The sequence below is a fragment of the Magnolia sinica genome, chromosome 1, assembly GCF_029962835.1.
Source record: "Magnolia sinica isolate HGM2019 chromosome 1, MsV1, whole genome shotgun sequence".
In the NCBI taxonomy this organism is placed as follows: domain Eukaryota; kingdom Viridiplantae; phylum Streptophyta; class Magnoliopsida; order Magnoliales; family Magnoliaceae; genus Magnolia; species Magnolia sinica.
This window is the reverse complement of record NC_080573.1, coordinates 137798144-137818569: the sequence shown is the minus strand read 5'-3', so window position 1 is coordinate 137818569 and position 20426 is coordinate 137798144. Positions and strand designations below refer to the sequence as shown.

At 38.1% G+C, this 20426-nt stretch overlaps 1 protein-coding gene across 5 annotated transcripts in view; it reads left to right on the top strand.

Annotated features, from left to right (window-relative positions):
* Nucleotides 1-20093, top strand: part of LOC131220350 (clustered mitochondria protein) — a 60056-nt gene extending 39963 nt beyond the window's left edge. For 4 of the 5 annotated variants that reach the window (XM_058215304.1, XM_058215310.1, XM_058215321.1 and 1 more), the window contains exons 20-29: nt 853-1008; nt 1096-1164; nt 10999-11157; nt 11294-11350; nt 11433-11473; nt 17301-17420; nt 17527-17836; nt 17924-18031; nt 18175-18246; nt 19049-20093. In XM_058215304.1, the coding sequence (XP_058071287.1) occupies nt 853-1008; nt 1096-1164; nt 10999-11157; nt 11294-11350; nt 11433-11473; nt 17301-17420; nt 17527-17836; nt 17924-18031; nt 18175-18246; nt 19049-19510 (1554 nt within the window). In that variant the 3' untranslated portion in view covers nt 19511-20093. The remainder of the gene's footprint in view (nt 1-852; nt 1009-1095; nt 1165-10998; nt 11158-11293; nt 11351-11432; nt 11474-17300; nt 17421-17526; nt 17837-17923; nt 18032-18174; nt 18247-19048) is intronic. The other variant, XM_058215315.1, reaches the window with a different exon arrangement.
* The last annotated feature ends 333 nt before the right edge of the window (nt 20094-20426 follow it).

The window sequence follows — 20426 nt, the reverse complement described above, 5'->3', positions numbered from 1 at the left end:
TCTCTTCCCCAGAAAGCCCAGATTCCTGCTAGAAGGGCTAACCACCAATGTGCCCTCCCCTTTTCCCGACCCCCATGCCAATCTAGAAGAAAGCCTTTAATAGACCCAATCATCACTCACGGTGTTTCGAAAGCTTCAAACAAATTCACCAACACACCTCTAGCAAAAGGGCAATAGATAAATAGATGGCCAATCAACTCTGCATCTTGCATACACATCACACAAAATGTTGGGAATCATCTTCTTCCTCTTTTGAAGGTCATCTATAGTGAGCAACTTTTTTCTAGCCACCGACCAAGCAAAGGCCGCCACCGGGCTAATATAAAGACTGCAACCTTTCCTATTTAGTTTTACCATGTAAAAAGTAATCTTGGAGACATGCATATAAAGCAAGTAATCTTGGGAAGTTGTGGCAATGTAACGATGGGTATTCCAGAAAGGATCCATGTTAAAAACTTGGAGATATGCGTTCTTGTCCAAGTAATCTCAAGGAACATTGGTCTTTTCATGGAAACAGGTCCTCAACTGAGGGTGCACTTAGTGCACACTGATACTCAAGTGCGCACATCTTCTCTGTCCAACAATCAGGGCTGGGAATCTTAACATGAATTTCAAAATGGACTTTTGAAAGTTCAAAGTTTGAAGTGTAATAGATGCTTGTCGGCTGTCTTTCAATGGTGGGAGATAGTGTGTAGGCCAGCTTCTGTAGTCACTGAGTGCATTGACATGTGTTCTATATATATGCAAACCCTAGATGCAGACACACGTGTAGTTTCACTGATATTCTATGGAACATTTGCATGCTCTAACTCTTAACTATGCCTGGATCTTGTATTAAAAAAAAATCTTCAGGACCAAGGAAGTCATCGATCTTCAGGAAAATCTTTCAGGGGGCAGACGAGGTGGAACCATGGATCATCTACAAGAAAGAACCAATCTGCATACATGCATATCACGTCTGAAAGTCTGTGGTCTGACATTCAGGAGTTTGCAAAATTCAAATATCAGGTATAAACAGTCTGTGTTAGAGTTTCTAAGAGAAATTTTGTGAGTATCATATATTATTTCATGTTCTGAATAAAGCTCTTGTTGCAGTTTGAATTGCCAGAGGATGCAAGGTTGTGGGTAAAAAAAGTTTCAGCCATTCGAAATCTATGCCAAAAGGTAATTTTATCTCATTTCATATTGGCATCTTATAAATCTAAAAAAGGAAAACTATTGGTATCTTCTGAAGCCAACATTATTGCCATTAATTGTCTGCAGCTGCATTTTATTTTATCTTATTCTCCATTTATATATCCACATACATACATACATACAGATAGACATACGTATGTATGTACATACATCATACATACATATAAATTAATATCATTGGAAACCTAGCTCTTGGAAAAGAAAAAGGACAAACTGGAAATTTCATGGTTGTTTTTTTTTTTTTTCCTGCTCTTTTATATTTAGTTTTAACTATTATCTACTGCAAGATTTATTCATTCATTGACATTCCAATATCTTTCATATTTATTGTATCTTTCTGCTTACATATGCTTCATACATAAATGCTTGTCTTTTAACACTGTGCTTGAGGGTAAACTGAATCTGTCATGACTGATGCTAAATGCAACTGAGTTAGAAAGGGTCTCTCGCTGAGAAATGCCGGAAAAATATTGACTGTGTTTTTGTTACTAAATTATGCATGAAGTCAGTATTTTATGTGACTATGACTAGCTCGGAGGATTAGAGCATGTGGCTATGAACCATGGTGTCGGGGGTACAAATCCCCCCTCGCCTACAACTGGCCCAAAAGGCAAGGACCTTTCCTTTACCTGTGGGGGTAGGAAAATCATGAGTTATTGGACCAGTCCTGCTTTTGTATTTGAATGAGTAGTTGAAATTTTATATTTCGAAATCATCATGGACATATGAATCTATGCTAAATCCAAAGAGTTTTCTTAATAATTTATAGTGCCTGGGTGGTGTATAAAATATTTAAAAAACTGCATGCATTTCAGCATCAATTACTAAACATGTTCGGTCAAATTTCAATTATTTGACATTTAACTTGTTGAAATGTTGAAATTATTAGAAGTTTGGACATTGTAACAAATATGAACAGGTACAATTTCAATAAAGTGTTCATCTATCAAAAATCAAGTTAGAACTCAGTTTTCTTGGTTGCACTAAGTCTGAGTAGGGATTGGCGGATCTAAGAAAAAATAACAACTGCAAGTAACTTGGAAGTGTTTGCAATAAAAGGTTACTTTATTATTATTATTACTATTATTATAGTCATCATCATCATCATCATCATTGTTAACACATGAGAAATATGGGCTGTACAACTGTACAACCCACCTAATGGATATTCATGTACTGTATGGCGCACCTAGTCCCTTCCATTGTCTATTCTTTAGTTGAATTGGATTAGGACTCTTGGTTAGGAGTTAGGACTTGAGGGAAATTTTTGCTTTTGTTACTTAAGGGTGTTTTTGTCTTTTCCCCTTGTTTTATTATTAACATAAACAGGAGGAGAGAGGATGTCCAACCATGCAATCCTCTTTCCTTATATTCACAACTCTCTCCTCTCTTATTTCTTCTTCTTTCTTGTACTTCTAGTTTACAAATCTACATGGTATCAAAGAAATCTTGTTTCTGATATAATCCTTCTCTGATCTACCCTATCCTTGGTTCTTTCTTTTATTTTTGGGCTATCTCATCCCTCTTGTATTGAAAATCTTTTAAGAAACTTAAGGTTTCCTTTTCTTTGGTTGTGTCGGGCCTTTGTAATGGTTCGTGCATGAGAAATGGGATGAAATGTTCATGATCATTGCCTCCCATGGGATGTATGAAAGTGTGGGCTGATTGCCTTCGTAAGATGCAGTGTTTTTAACATCAACCCTGATGCTTGGTTGGAACATGTGGACGAGTGGGCTGGTTATTCTCTTCAAGTGTGGTGTGCATACTGTATGAAGTGTATGAAGTGTACAAGTTGAGTGTTTGTTGGTCACTAAAGGTCAGCTTGTGTTTGTATAACCTACGATATATATTCTTGTCCCTTGTCTCAGATAGAAATAAGAAGTGATTCGAGAACTAGATTCATATATCTATTTATTTTTTATGGGTTCTCTTTCTTCTTCTTCTTCTTCTTCTCGGAAGTACTTTCTTCTTCGTTCTTCTTCTTCTTCTCTCTCTCTCTCTCTCAATCTCTTCTTTCCCCCTTTCACTCTGTTTTCTTTTCTCTTCTGTCCCTCTTTTTTTCTTTTCGGTTTCCCTCTCGCTCCATTTTTTTTTAATTTGCAGCAGCTTGCTGCTGTAGGTACGTGTCACGCAAAGACGAGCGCTGACACTCCTCGAGCTCCGAGTTGTACAAACGGTTCAAAGGAGATCAAAGTTATATGGGCTCCACAGTGATGTATTTATTACATCTACACCATTCATCTATTTTCAGAGATCATTTTAAAGCACCACCCAAAAAATGAATTATATCCAGAGATCATCTGGACCACACCAAAAATAGCAATAGAGATGATGATTTTCACGGTTATTCGCAGGGCGCACGGTAACGTTTATTCTCCATCCAATCTGATCAGACCCGATTGGGCCCCACTATGATATATATTTTTTATCCATATCGTCCATCCATTTTGCCACATCATTTTAGGTCAGGATTCAAAAAATTAGTAATATCCAAATCTTAGGTGGACCACACCATAGGAAAAAGTGGTTATAGAATGCTCACCATTAAAAGTTTCTTAAAGTCCACTGTAATGTTTATTTTCAATCTAACCTATTAATTGGGTCACATTGACGTGGATGAAGGGAAAACACACATGTCAGCTTGATCTAAAACTTTTTTAGCCCCTAATAAATTTTTAACGGTGAACATTTAATTATTGTTGTTTTTTATGGTGCAATCCACCTGAGCTTTAGATGTGCCTCATTTTTGGGCTCATGCCCTAAAATTATTTGGCAAAATGAATGGACGTTGTGGATATAACACATTCATCACAGGTGGGGCCCAAAAAACTTTGACATGTGTGCTGCACTTTACATCTGAGTCCCTCCTAATTCAAGCCTTAAAAAATTGTACACGAGACATATATTAACTTAAAATTTGACAATTAAATTATGGACTGCAATTGCTAACTCACAATGCCAAAATCAAATTATTTGAATAGTTTTAAATGTTAATTTGTGAGCTTTTATTTTTTAAAATAGGGCCTTTTGATTTTTATTTTTTTTTTATGATTCACTATCCAATAAATGTCCACCAATTTATAAGTGGGATAATGACAATAAATGACAAGAATTTGAGGCTGATTTGGAGAATAGATTGGTCCTCCAAGTCAGCCCCAAATTGGTAATGCCATCTACCTGAATTTAATTTCATTTTTTTTAAAGAACTATTGGGAGAAATGATATCAAGTTGTTAAGTATATAAATTACATATTTAAAAAAATTAAATATATGAATTTTGTAGTCAAATTCAAGTTACCTGGTTAAAAAATTAATCAGACCAATTCGATACAACTTCTCACCAAAGAGTGGACCGTTACACCACCATAAACATGTTCCAATTTATAAATGAATGCATACTTGGAATGCTTAGAATATTCCGGATTTAATCAATATTTTTTCATATTTTTTTGACAAAAAAAAATTGGCGACGGCTGTTACGCCTACATGTGGACGAGTGGGCTGGTTATTCTCTTCAAGTGTGGTGTGCATACTGTATGAAGTGTATGAAGTGTACAAGTTGAGTGTTTGTTGGTCACTAAAGGTCAGCTTGTGTTTGTATAACCTACGATATATATTCTTGTCCCTTGTCTCAGATAGAAATAAGAAGTGATTCGAGAACTAGATTCATATATCTATTTATTTTTTATGGGTTCAAATAACCTCAGTTAAATTAAATGGAACAAGCTATCTCTAATGGTCTAAGTCCATTTTAGCATTTTTAATGGTAAAAGGAACATTGTAATACTTGACTGTGTCAAAACACGATGAGAGTTCTAGTACATATGAACAATGGATCCAGGAGAATGCTCAAATTATGACATGGTTGTGGAATAATGTGGAATCATCCATCAGTGTTAATTTGATTTTTTGGATATTGCAAAGGAAGTGTGGGATGCATTACGAGAGATGTATTTATTTGACCAAAACATCTTTTAAACGTATCAATTGTTTGAAGAGGTTTTTTGGATTTCAACTAGGAGAGAATTCCTTGGATGAATATTATTCAAAACTTAAAGGAATGAAGGAGAAACTATTCTTGGGGGTCTTTAGTAAGCTAAAAGCGATGTAATTGATTGGGCGTTGGTGTCTCTTGCTTTGAGAGATTGTTCTTTCTCTTGTAGCGATTGAGTTGTGTTGTAATATGTTGTATGTTGTTGGCCTTTCAACCTTTCTATCAATAAATTGCCTTCTTTCAAAAAAAGAAACAGAAAAGTGAGAGGAACTGAATGTGTAACAACCTCTCACTACAGATTTTGAAAAGCAACATCAACAATGTGAGGAGTTTTGGGTGGGTCAATTTTTGTCTGGTTTAAAGCTTGAGTAGAGGCCGGTTCATGCACAAATTTTGGGTGGTAAGGATGTGCCATCTCTAAACGAGTTGTATGCATGCCTCCAATGTGTATCATTGGGGTTTACATGTGAAGTCAATGATAGCTCTACTCTGGCATCATGTACTAGACGAGGTACAGGCGGTGGTCGCGACGACACGGTTAAATAAGGCAATTGTAGTGAAGTAGGAGTCGTAGTCCTAGGAAGTACACCTATTATTGGTTTACGAATCATGTAGTTGAAAAATGTTGGGATCCTAGGAAGTGCACCTATAAGCTCAAGCATCTCACATTGGAGACAGTAGTGAGTCTCATTTGGCTAGTTCCACTTCTACAACATAACAACCATGTATGCCTGCAGAGATGGTTACCCTTATTCAAGAGGAGTATTCCAAGTTGCTGAAAAATCTATAGAATCAGTCCGTTAATGCTACTTTTGCTGCCCCTTCCACTTCTATGATTACATTGTATCCTCAGATGACTTGTTTAGGATCTAAATTCCCTACTCCATGGGTCATTGACTCCGGAGCATCTGACCATGGACAGGTGAGTTCAGTGCATTTTCCTTCATCAATATAGTATTAACGGGAACATCTGTCACCTTGACAGATGGTATCCAATCCAAAGTATGTTGTATTGGTATTGCCCATTCATGTTCTTTCCTTTTATTGCCTTTCGTTCTTTATGTCCCTAAAGTCTTCCGTCCATTAGTAAACTCATCATATCTCTTAATTGCTCTATGACTTTTTACCCTTCACATTGCGTTTTTCCAAGATCTAAAGACGAAGAAGAAGATTGGAAGGCATGACCATGATGGATTATACAATCTTGATTGTGAAGCTGTTGGTGTAGCAACACAGAAGAACATCCCTCTTTATTAGTGGTACTGCCATCTCAGTCATCCATCCTTAAAGATTCTCAAAGGTGTTTTCCCTTGTTGTCTTTCTCAGTTTTACGCCACGAAGTGTGTGAATTGCTTAAATATCGTCGTATTACTTTTCCGCCATGAATGGAAAAACATAATTTAGTTATCTTTTCTTTAGTCCATTCAGATGTTTGGGGACCGGTCAAAATTTCTTGTAGGTTAGGGTACAGGTATTTTGTTATGTTTGTTGATGATTATTCGCGAATGTACTTGATGAAAAATAGAGTTAATTATTCTCTATTTTAACTTTTAAGACTTTTGACTTGGAAGTACAAAATCAGTTTAATTTAACAGTGTCTGTGTTTTGTTCAGATAGTGCTAAGGAATATATGTTCCAATCCCTTAGTCTAGAGTTTTTTGAAACATGTATATTGCGTCAGAGGTTGTGTGCTCACACCCCACAACAAAACGATGTCGTAGAATGGAAAAATCATCACTTGCTTGAGGTGACTCATGCTTTATTAATTCACATGAATGTTCTCAAAGATATTGGGGTATAGTACTTATGGCATGTTTTTCGATAAATCGAATGCCACAGACTGTTTTAACGGATAAATCACCTAATGAATTTTACTTCGGGATATTTCGTTGTTTTATTTGCTTGCAAAAGTTTTTGGATGTGTATGTTTTGTTCACCAATTGGGGTTGTGCCACGATATAAATTCAATCCAGGAGCCATTTAATGTATTTTCCTTAGGTAGTCACAGACACAAAGAGGTTATCATTGTTACAGTCCTTTGCTTCGAAGACAATATGTGTGTGCAAATGTTATATTTTTTGGGTCCACTCCGTTCTTCTTACATGACAACAAATCTCTTGATGTGGAAGTTGTGCATGACTGCCTGGACTTGTTGTGGTTGAAGAAGACATAATCCTCTCCTACCCCTGTTGACTCCTCCATTCCCATTGCTCCTTAGCTAAAAGTCTACTCGCGACGAAAACGGACAAGCAGTGTGACCAATCATGATGTGCCATCAACCATATCTTTTTCCGAGCCAAGTGATTCAATGATTTCTCCAAAAAGGTTTGATGTTCTTATTGCCTTGAGAAGAGGTAAGTGTGCATGTATCGATTATCCTATCTTAAAATGTGTTTCCTTTCAATGTTTGTCTCTCACTTTTGGAAAATTTGTGCTATCATTGGCTTCTTATTCTATTCCGAAATCATATTAAGAAGCATTATTAGACAAGAAGTGGAAGTAGGTAATGGACGAGCAAATGACTGCCCTGTATCAAAATAACACTTGGGAGCTCACCAATTTAGCTGTTGGTGAACCCGTTGTTGGTTGTAGGTGGGTGTACACCATTAAGTTTTACCTTGATAGAATTATTGAACGTTTAAAGGCTTGCTTGGTTGCCAAGGGATATATTCATACCCATGGTAGTGATTATATTGAAACTCTCCTATAGCTAAGCTAACTCTATTCTTGTTATCATTTTCGTGGTTGTTAATCATAGTTGGCCTCTCTTTCATGTGGATGTTAAAAATATATTTTTTCATGGTGATCTCATAGATGAGGTCTATATGGAGCAACCATCTGGATTTGTTGCTCAAGGGGAGTCAGACAAGGTGTGTAAATTGAGAAAGACGATCCATGGGTTGAAGTAGTCTTCACGTGCATGGTTTGACAAATTCAGTAAAGTTGTGATGAACTATGACTTTGTTCGAACTCATGCAGATCATTCTGTCTTTATATGGAATTGTACCTCATGCCTTATTGTGTTAATAGTATGTGTTGACGATATTGTCGTTACGAGAAGTGATGATAGGGGGATTGAGGAGTTGAAGACGTATCTTTAGAGGCATTTTATCGCAAAAGATTTAGGTCATCTTTGATATTTTCTGGGTATGGAAGTTGCCAGATCAAATAAAGGAATTAATTTGCCCAAGGGAAATATGTTTTAAGATTTGCTCATACAGAAAAGTCTTCTTGGTACCAACTACCAAGCCAGTTGATGCACCAATGGATCGGAATTACAAATTTTTTCGTGGTCAAGGAGATGTATTTGAAGACCTAGGGAAGTATAGAAGATTGGTTGGCAACTCATCTATTTAACTATTACTCGCCCATATATATTTTTTGTTGTGAGTGTGCTGAGCCAATTTATGAGCTATCTGAGAGTTCTTCATATGGATGCAGTTATATGGATTTTGCAGCATCTTAAAGGAGCACTAAGTCAAGGAATTCTGTACGGATGGAACATTCATCTTTAGGTCATAAGGGTATTATGATGCAGACTGATAGATTCTTTGATGGGTAGGCAGTCAACTATTGGGTACTAAATGTATGTGGGTGAAAGTTTAGTTCTGTAGAAGAGTAAGAAGTGGAGTGTTGTGACCCGATCAAGCGTTGAAGCAGAATATGGAGCAATGGCTTGCACTACCTATGAGCTATTGTGGATAAAAATAAAATTTGTAGTAGGAAATGGGGTTCGTGGTGAATTTACCTATGCAATTGTTTTGTGATAATCAGGCAACATTCCACATTGCAAACAATCAAATATATGTAAGTGGATTGTCACTTTATGCATGAGAAAGTCTCTAGTGGTGAAGTCTCTTCTCCATATGTCTAGTCTCAGGTAGAGGTGTACACGAACCGAGCTAGCTCGGTTAGCTCGCTCGACTAAACTCGAAAAAGCTCGATTCAACTCAGTTCGAAGCTGAGTTCAAGCCGAGTCGAGCTGATTTTTTTAGCTCGAAAATGAGTTCGGGCGGATTTCGAGCTGGCCCCAGCTCGACTCGACTCGACTCGAATCAAAACCAGCTCGAATCGAACTCGGATCGAACCAGTTCGGTGACTCGGTTACGTTGATATTGATGTTGCTCACCAAATGTTTGATGAAATGACTCAAAGAAGTGTGGCTGGTGGCAAGGAAGGTATGTATATGAAACCAACACCCTTTTTTTCTTGATTTTTATGTTGCTTAGAAGGTTTTTGATAAAATACCTGTAAAACCATTGCTGCTGTCTCAAATACAGTGAGATTTTGAAGGTGCAGTCAAGGTGTTTGTGAAAATGCTGCAATGGCAAACTCGACTCGAACTGGTCTGAGTTGCTGACCGAACCGAGCTGAGTTGGCCAGTCAGGCTCGAGGACCGAGCCGAGCTGAGTTCAAGCTAAGGTCTGCTAGTGGCCGAGCCCATCAACTTACTGATGCATTCACCAAGCTCTACCTCACAGTTAGTTTACATGCACATATTCCAAGCTTCGCATCAACAACATCTATGCCCCAACTTGAGGGGGTGTGTTAACGCATGAGAAATATGGGCTGTACTACTATATGACCCACCTAATGGATAAGGATGTGGGTTGTAAAGCTGTACTGTACGGCCCACCTAGTACCCTCTCTTGTCTATTCTTTTGTCAAATTGGATTATGATTCAAAGTTAGGACTTTTTAATTTTTGCTTTTATTACTTAAGGGTGTTTCTATCTTTTTCACTTGCTTACTATTAATATAAATAGGAGGAGAGGGGACGTCCAGCCCTACAATCCTCTTCTCTCTTTTTTTTTTTTTTTCCCAACTCTTTCCTCTCCACTTATTTCTACTTTTTTCTTCTACTTCTAGTTTACAAATCTACAATTATTATTATTGTTGTTGTTATTATACCTTTTGTGCATTATTTCTTTGGTTTACATTAGGAATATTTGGATGCTTTATAGTGGAAATTACTAAATTGTATTATCCCTTTTTCTTTTTTCCTTTTTTTTTTTTTGTATTATCCTAAGCATTCTTATTGAGGTCTCATCTCCAAATTGCAATCTGTGGGTTACTGGCAAGTTTTTCTTTTCTTCTCTTTCTTTTGTGTCTGTGGGGGTTCTTGAAAGAGAATAAGTGCATGTTGAGGGTATTTCCTCGTTATAAATTTTGGGATACATCATCAGTTTCTGTCATTTACTACTTCTAATTAAAATGAATGTCTACAATTCATTTTCATTTGAAAGAGATTAAGTGCATGTTGAGGGTACTTTCTCATTACAAATATTGGGATACATTATCAATTTCTGTCACTTACTCCTGATTAAACTGAATGTTCACAATTCAGTTACATTTGTGAATGGTGGCTAATATTCTATCTCTAGTGTATTTCAAAACAATCTCAAGCACATGCAGGTATATCAATCTATGTCTAGTGTATTTCACAACAATCTCATGCACATGCAATTATATTCTATCTCTAGTGTATTTCTTTATTTTGTTAGTATTTGATGGCCATTACAAGTATATCAATCTCTAGGAAGACCCATGTGGAACTGATGCTCTTGGTTTGAAATAAATATCCTCTCATTTAGACACATTTCCTTTGCTACTATTATTTCCTAATTGTTGCAATTGATATTACAAAAGAACAGCCTGGAATGGTAATGATGCTCCTGCACGCCGTAGTATGCTTTCGCACAACCTATATAATGCTTGTCTGTTTTTTTCTTTAAATGAAGATAATTTTTTAATGAAAAAAAAAAAAAAACACAAGATATCATGCTTATATCTAGCATGTTTTTGCAGGTTGGCATAACCATTGCAGCACGCAAATATGACCTTGATGCTGCAGCCCCCTTCCAAGCTTTAGATATTTTGAATCTCCAGCCAGTGGTGAAGCATTCAGTTCCAGTATGTTCAGAAGCTAGGGATCTTGTAGAAACAGGGAAGGTCCGATTGGCGGAGGTATGTGTACTACTTTATTGTATTTAGCCTGATTAAAATTTTGAATTTTCCAGTCATAATGATTCTACATTGCTTGGAATTATAATTTCATCGATAGATGTAGCTATAAATGCTTCATTACATTCTTGTGTTTCAGGGAATGCTTAATGAAGCCTACACATTATTTTCTGATGCATTTTCTATACTTCAACAAGTAGGTTATTTCCCGTATGTTTTGCTTCCTTCCTTGAGTTACTTTTTGAACTAGCATGACCTGTTCTACATGGGTTTTGCAGGTTACTGGTCCAATGCATCGAGAGGTTGCTAATTGCTGCCGGTAAGCATTTTGGTTGCTCAGCCATTTCATATATACACTTCCAATCCTTTTCCACAGGTCCTGTGTTTAATTAAACTTTTTGAATTGGTAAATTGATTTGCCTTCAATCCATCTGCTTCGTGCATGTGTTATGAAGTTGATACTTCCCATTATAAAAACAGTATGACATTTGGCACCAGCAAAATCAAGTAATAAGAACTCACAAGAGATGTGTTGGGGAGTCTTATGAAAACAATTTGGTGTACTGACGGGGATATCTCATACTTGATGGTATGAGGGTTCTGTGACAATTGATTTGGTTCATCTCCCACTTCTCCTATTTGATACCAATTTTTTGTCTGATCACTACAGTTCTTTGAACATTACTGTTTATTCCCAACTCCTAAGGCCCTGTTTTGTAGACACCTAAAAATGAGTTTATCTCACTTAACAGTAATTAGTATTGGAGTTGTTGGTCTCTATGCATAATAAGTAATAACTATCAGTATGAACTCATTATGTATTGGACACAATTTTACTAAATACTATTTGAGTTTCAAATAGTATTTAACAACTTTGCAATTGAAAGTCAATTGCAAACTGCACTTTTTGCCAACGCATCACCAGATTCCAATTTGGTCTTTGCATGTGTTTGGCAGGTAGATTTGTCAACTTTTTCAGAGTCAAAAGTAGCATTAGATGCACATGACGTATGGAGATTCATACCAACCATCCGATCAAATTGGCCAATAAAATGGATTTAAGAAACGCTTTGAACAGATGATTCTAACCTTTTGATCTATGCCAGGAAAATGGAAAGTATGTTAAAGGTCTGATCATTGGTGTAAACCTTCTATCATGTACATTCCACCTGTTATTGACCATAACTCAAGAACACCTCTGATGAGGTGATTTTAACCGTCTAAGTAATGGTTGGACCAAAAGTAACATATCGGAAATTGTCTGATCATTGGCCTGGACTGTCTGTCATGTAGGCCCGACACTTGATTACCAATAACTCTCAAGAACCACTTTAACCAGATGATGCTGACCATTTGATCAATGTCCAAGAAAATAGATGGTCCAGATTGATTAAAATAAAAATCTAAGCATCAATCCATACCGTCTATAATGTAGGCTGACTTTTGATTGACCACAAGTCTTAAGAGCCACTTTGATCAGATGATTCAAACTTCGATCAATGGCCAAGAAAACAAATTTTCCAGATTGATTATACTAAAAAAATGGTCCATTCATTGATCTTGATTGTTTATCACGTGGGCCCTACATTTGATTGATTATAATTTTGAAGTTCACTTTGATCTGGTGATTCCGACCATCCAGTCAATGTGCAGGAAAATGTGTGGCCTAGATTAACTTTCTAAAAAAAATAAAATCTCAACTGTCTATCAAGCACGCCTCGCATTTGATTGACGTTAATACCGACAACTGCTATGATTAGGTGATCACAACCATTTGATCCGAGTTCAAGAAAATGGACGGTCGAGATTGATTATGCTAAAAAAATCTAACTGTCTATCTTGTAGACACACCTTGACTGAGCATAGCTCTCAAGAATCACTTCATTGGGTGATTCTAACCATCCAATCAATGGATAGGAAAATGGATGGCCTATATTAATTTTCTTGAAAAAAGGTTTGATCATTGATCTAGACAGTCTATCATTTGGGCACTACCTTTAGTTGACTATAACTCCCAGGAACCACTTTGATCAATTGATTCTAACTACCCTATTAGTGGCTAGGTAAATAGATGGTCTAAAATGGTTGAGTGGAAAAGTTCTTATCATTGACCCGGACCACCCATCATATGGAACCCTCTTCAAATAACGTAACTCTCAATAAACACTTTGAATGGGTCGTTAAGACTATTCGATCAATGAACAAGAATCACTTTGATTGGTGATTCTAGCATCCGATCAATGGTCACTAAAATGGATGGCCCATGTAGATTAATACAGAAACGTTAGAATCGTAAATCTTGACTGTTTATGATGGATGCCCCAAAATAAAACCCGAGATGGGTGCAAATGGATCAAAAGAAGATTAACAGGATTGTAGGGAACTCTAATATTTCTTTTGCCAAATGCTAGAGCACGAAAACCCCCTCTCCAAATCTTCTTCTGAAAGCACACACCAAACAATGGGAACCCAACTTTTTATTTCTTTGTGTTAAAAAATTGCATTACACGTTCAAAGGGATGCCTTATATGTGCTTAACAAAGAGACAAGCCCGAACATAGAAGACAAATACTAAAATACCCCTAATATTCGTCACAATTCTATTACGTAAATGGGCCATAAGTCACTCAAGCAATATCAAAATTGCTTAATCTTTGGGCATGTTTGAAAGCTAACCCAATAGGCTATCAAAGAGGACCAACTTCATGTCATTCTGACATTGTTTGGTTCCCAAAAGTTGCCCACATGAAAGTGGTGAAAATACAAAGGAAATTTATTAATTAATTCATGACCAAATATAACCCTAAAAATGACTTGAAATAGTTAAACTCTAAATTATATGGTCCCTTGATTGATCCCATTGCCTAAAAGCACAAGCTGATCATTGATCTCGTCAAATTTATCATCGGACTGTTGGTCTGGTCCAAATCATCAATCAAGACAACTCAAATGGTTGGATCCATTAGATCTTTGATAAATCAGCTCCTGTGACCATTTGGTTGAATCATCCCACCTCTGCTTGCTCGTTCTAAATAGTCACCTTTTTTTTGGACGATCTGAACCATTTGATCAATAGCCAAGAAAATGGTGGTTCATCATATGGACCCCATTTTTGGTTGCTTGTGCCTCAAGAATAACTTTCATTTGAGGATCCTAATTAGTCAACCACATGAGAATGTTGCCCACATTTCAATTTTAGTTTACACTTGGGAGTAGAAACTGACAAACAACATTTTGAAGGCCTTAAATGGTATTTCAAGCTAATGGTATTGCACCATCCAAACCATGTAACTTCAATTTTCTCTTCTTTTAATACAATTCTCGTGATCTTTCAAAAAAATAAAATAATAGTATTGGGCTAAAATGCATCTAAATTGCAAATTAGGGGTTTTCCAAATGCACCCTAACTGTTTGATTATGTACAGGAATCTTTATGTACTGTATTGCATTCTTTGTGCGCTTGAGAGTTGGTCCCACCAGTTATATGCGTTGATATGTTCAAGTTCTTTACTATCAATATTACTTCTAATGACCTATTTTAAGTTCATTTCTAGTAGTATTTTTTTGTAAGCCAATGAAAAAGAAAATATTTGGGTTAAGGATATGACTGTCCCTCGCCTATATTTTCGAGACCACCAGCCCCCTCTTTCTACTTCCTTTCCAACCCACTCCCCACGTTCAGTAAATAACCTCATCTGCTCCCTAGTAACTATGATATTAATTTTATTTTGCTTTGGTTTTGCAAAAAGGCTTGCATGGCTTTGTTAGTCATACGGGGGAGTGACTTTTGCTGATGTGGATTGAACAACTTCATGCGGATGAGATCAACCTTGTCCATCAGGTGTGCCACTCGTGTTTGGGCTGGAGCCCAAAAGTTAGGCTGATTAAAAAACCAGGTGGGCTACACCATGGGGAACAATTGAGATGGGACGCCCACATTGAAATCTCCAAATTGTGTGTGGGATCCACTGTGGTATGTACATGCCATCCAATCTATTCATCTGACGCACCCTGCTAGGATGAAGGGAAGCCTAAAAAATCAGGACATTTCAACACTAAAGCGGGCATACCATGTGAATTTAGAGGATTTATGCATGGTTTTATACCATTCCTTGTGGTGTGACCCACCTATGTCTTGGACTGAGTTTTAGGATCCATGGCAAAAATGCGGCAGTCTACTTTATGGTCAGGGTGGATTGATGCATGTTCCTTCCACTATGCCCAAGTCATGCCCTCTGTATGATTACACGTAGTCAGGCTAGGCAGTCCTCGAATTTACTGATTTGTATGCCACGGGCTGAAGGAGGAAGCCTCAATTTATTTTTACACATGCGTGTGGATCTGTAGGCCCTACCCATCCACAGGCATGTGTGCCAACATGGAACATGTGTAGCAGATACGAGCTTTCCATTTGGTAGGAAACACATCTTAGAACATCTCATATCTCAGGTGGGCCACAGCTCACAAAAGCAAACAGATGCCTATTTAATCTCTATGATGTCTCACCCAAGGAGTAAAGCTGCCTGATCTTTTAGTTGGAAGATCTTAGTGTTGCTCAGATCTCACACGTGTTCCTTATTGGCTTGTATGCCTGCGTTTATAGGGACAGTGCTCAACACTCATGTGAAATCAGCAAACCTCATATGCCCTGTTGCTAGAATACATCCCAAAATCAGAAATTTATTCTTTTCAACTGTTCATGTGATAGGGCTCAACTTGGATGGGGGATAGCCAAAGAAAAATAAAATCTGAGATTGAGCATTTCAATCCTTTGATCATGTAAAGGTCATGTGAGTCCATATTAACTGCAAAAGAGCCAAATTTTCGAGGTTTGAAATAATCCAATTTAATAGCTTTTATTCAACCTCCATCCCATCACACAAACTGTATGCATCATAGTAAGTGACCTCGGATTCAAAAATTAAAGTCCCGACTTGTCATATTACAATATTTCAGGATGTATTCTATTTCTGGCAAACCTCAATGTGAACACCCGATTGCTGTTCTATTGTAAGTAGGTGGTAGACAAGGTTACTTGTTAAACTTGGGAACTAAGTTGGAAGGAAAATAGAAGGAATGAGCAGCTGGTCGAGAAGTATAATTGAGGGGACATTTGGTCATTATCCCAAAATTTTACCAAGCAACAATAATTTTATTAAAGGAAAAGGGGAATCTATCCATTAAGGGCATGTTTGGGCATGAGGCAAACCATGGAAATCCAGGGAAATGGAAAAAGTTGTCCGTTGATTTGACCTTTTGTATTGTGTGGATAGCAAAGAAAATAGTTGATTCCATCAAGTTATCATTGGCCTCTTATATAGTTTGAATTCTCAAGCATAAGAAACGAGGTGACGAGGAATGTGCAATTTCCACATGTTATCCAAACACGACTACTGAAAATGGATTCCATGTTTGTATAGTGCCTTTGGCAAATAATAATTACATAATGATTGAGATTTCCTATCCCATACCAAGGATTCCTCCAATCCAAACATACCCTAAGGCAATGGATAAGAATCTGCTACAAGCAAGGAACGCCTGGCCCACACCACTTTTGGCCAGGTCATCTGCCATGGTGTAACCCTCTTGGGACAAACTTAAAAGAAACTTAGGACAGAACAATCCGCCCTCTAATTTCATTTACACAAAAGAAATCAAGGAACATCAGAAGATCCATTAGCCAAAGAAATAGCACATTTGTGGTCTCCTGCCTTAGTGAGAGGATCTCAGGAGCCAAAAGCATCTTTAGACATATTCAAGCCCATCGTGACAGCTTCCAGTCACACCCAACAAGAGACCCCAAAACAACATGGCACCCAAAAAGGCAAGCTTGATATTTCCTTGATCATCTCTAATCACATCCTCAATGCTCAAGGGCCCTGAATTCCAAGAGAGCAGCCATCCACAATCAACTTTGGCCAACCTAAATGTGGAGGGATCCAATAGCGGAATAATTTTGGCAGCTTGCCAGCATAATTATCAGCTCCTCCCGATTTCTATCTATATCAGTCAGTGATACACCCTGAATTTTGAACGTACCGCCCCCGAAACATTCAAAAGGATCCACCATAAGTCTCTTTGAATGACATTACTTTCAAGTTTCAATAGTCACATTTTTTGTTGTTTCCATTCTTCTTAAATTGCAGATATCTAGCTATGGTTCTATATCATGCGGGAGACATGGCAGGAGCCATAATGCAACAGCATAAAGAACTGATCATAAATGAGCGTTGTCTTGGTTTGGATCATCCTGACACTGCTCACAGGTATGAACTCATCGTCACTCTTTTATTCTTTCCTTTCGTCATCTGGCAATGAACTGATATTGGCTGTCGTCCATGTGCTTCTTTACCTGCAAACATGTTATTGCAGTTACGGCAACATGGCTCTTTTCTACCATGGCCTCAACCAAACGGAGCTTGCACTACGGCACATGTCCCGTACATTACTCCTACTAGGTTTATCATGTGGGCCAGATCATCCCGATGTTGCTGCAACTTTCATAAATGTAGCAATGATGTATCAGGATATTGGAAGGATGAATGTCGCTTTGCGTTATCTTCAAGAGGCCTTGACAAAGAATGAGCGGCTTCTTGGCCAGGAACACATTCAAACTGCAGTTTGCTACCATGCCCTTGCAATTGCTTTCAACTGTATGAGCACATACAAGCTCTCTCTCCAGGTTTGTTCATGGAATCGTCTGGTACAGCTTTGTGCAGATTCATGAATTGGGCAGTTATGTCTGGTACTCACTGTGTGGCTGTGGCAGCATGAAAAGAAAACATATGATATACTTGTCAAGCAACTCGGGGAGGAGGATTCAAGGACGCGGGACTCACAAAATTGGATAAAGACATTTCAAATGCGTGAGCAGCAGGTAAATGCATGCGATAGTAAAACCATGGGTGTTTAACGAGGTCCAATCCATGTTTTTGCATACTGGTATATATAAAATAATCAGCACTGATGCACGTTGTGTAAATGCATGATTACTGATGTGGGGAAATTTCTCTGGGGCAGGTAATTGCGCAGAAACAGAAAGGGCAAGCAGTGAATGCAGCTTCTACTCAGAAGGCTATAGATATTTTGAGGGTATTTTCACATCCTGGGTTTATTGTTATTTTTTTCTTCCTCCAATGCCACATCCAGAGTACTCTTTGAATACTTTCCACGTTTCAAAATGCCTCCAGAACTGTGGGTGTGCTTAATGCTTTTCTGCAAATGTAAATTTCATTCCTTTCAACTGGCACTTGAAACAAGCAAAATTGTAATTTCAGGCGGAAAGGTTGAAAACTGATATCCATCTTTCTGGGTTTGTTTCCACACCACACCCTAAATGTTCGGTTGGTTCAAGACAGAACCATTTGCCTACATATTGAACCATATGTTGATTTGTGGGACACCAGCAGGGGTCATTTGGCTCCTGGAAATCCAGCTCCTGGGAAATTATTCCATTAGCAAGCCGTTGAATTTGTGTTCAGATCCTAGGAAAGGTTGTGAAATGAATTCCCATGGAATCCGATTCCCAAATTTTGTCCCATTTATGATTCCCATCTTTAAGATATGTTATCAAATTTTGGTAAATGGATTCCCATTCAACGGTCATATTTTTGGAAGGAGGCCTCTCCTCTCCTAAGAACTCTTTCCCAGTATCTAAACACAAAAAAAGGATTCCTGAGAATAGATTTCCCAGTACCCAAACATTACAGGCAGAATCCCTTTCACTGGGAATCTGTTTTGGGGAAACAGATTGACGACCCCTTCTAAGATCTGAGGGAGCTAAACAATGAGGTCAATTGATGGTCAGCTATTCCCATGCTTCAATAAATTTTCATTTCTTTCTGGAATAAGTTTATGCAGGCTTCTGGATGTTTTTTAATACTTTGCCTGACAGGCGCACCCGGACCTTGTACAGGCATTCCAGGCTGCAGCTGGAGGATCTGGAAATGCTGGGTCATCAGTTAACAAATCCGTTAATGCAGCGATAATTGGTGAAACCCTTGCTCGGGGAAGGGGAGTCGACGAGCGGGCCACCCGAAGAGCAGCCGAGATCAGGAAGAAAGCAGCAGCAAGAGGTCTCCGTGTACGCCCACTTGGGACTCCCGTGCAAGGTTTGCCACCGTTTGCACAGCTCCTCAACATCTTCAACCCCGGGGTGATGCCAGAAGCTCCAAGTGACGCACAAGTGGATGAATCAAAGAAAGAAACTAATGGCCCCACCATGAATGGGATGGAAAGTGGTAAAGAAAATGGATCTGCTGAGTGCAAGGAAGACCCGGCCCCTGTTGGATTGGGCACTGGTTTAGCCTCCTTGGATTCAAAGAAGCAGAAAGTGAAAGCAAAGGCCGCAGCTTGAATTCAATGTCGCAAAAGAAACCACAAGTAGGCAGCTGAGTTTTGGATGCCAGTGGAAGTTTTTAGGATTGTGCTACAGTCGTTCGCGAATTACTGCCAATTGGAGGGTAGTTTGGGTCGAGTTGAGTGGTGTGCGGTCATTTCCTTATTTATATTGCTGGTTTTGCAATCATCCTAACATGGCCTTTTCATAGGATTAATGAGAACGGGGAGCTGCAAAAGGTGGGGGAAGATCTTACGATTTTGGTCATACTTGTATGGTTAGGATCCTAGGAAGAACCATCAACACATCCAAAGTCTAGGTATAATCTGTGAATAATCAGCTAATATGCTGATTAGTTAGATGCTCAAAGGTGGGCCTTGGTTCCTTGATGAAATAAAACTATAAAATGAAGGTAAGTTAGGTGACTGCACCATGTATATGGGAGCATGCTTTGTTGAAAGAAGTTACACTCGGTATATTGTCCGGCGCATATCAGCCCACACTTGTTGAAGAGCTTTCATTGTTTTTTGAGTTCACTTTTTGGTGGAAATTAAAATTAAAGAGAGTGATTTTCATGAAAAAATCACATTTAAATTTTCGCTCATCAATTTTTATTTAACTTAACCATGAATTTGCTTATTTTCATTTTGTTATCCTATTCGTTGATCACGATGGTTAGGATCCACATGAAAGTGATTTTGAGAGGGATGGGCCATCAGAGGTGGGATGCCCATGATGGTCAGACCTTCTGCCATAACCAATATGGACTGACCATTCTCCAGGCCATTGATCACATAATTAGCATATATTCCAATCAAAGTGTTTCTTGTCAAGGATGGGCCATCAGAGATGGGCCATGTGCTAGATGATTCAACCTTTTCTAATATTATAATCAGTACAAATCGCTCATTCTACATCACGATGGTTAGGATAA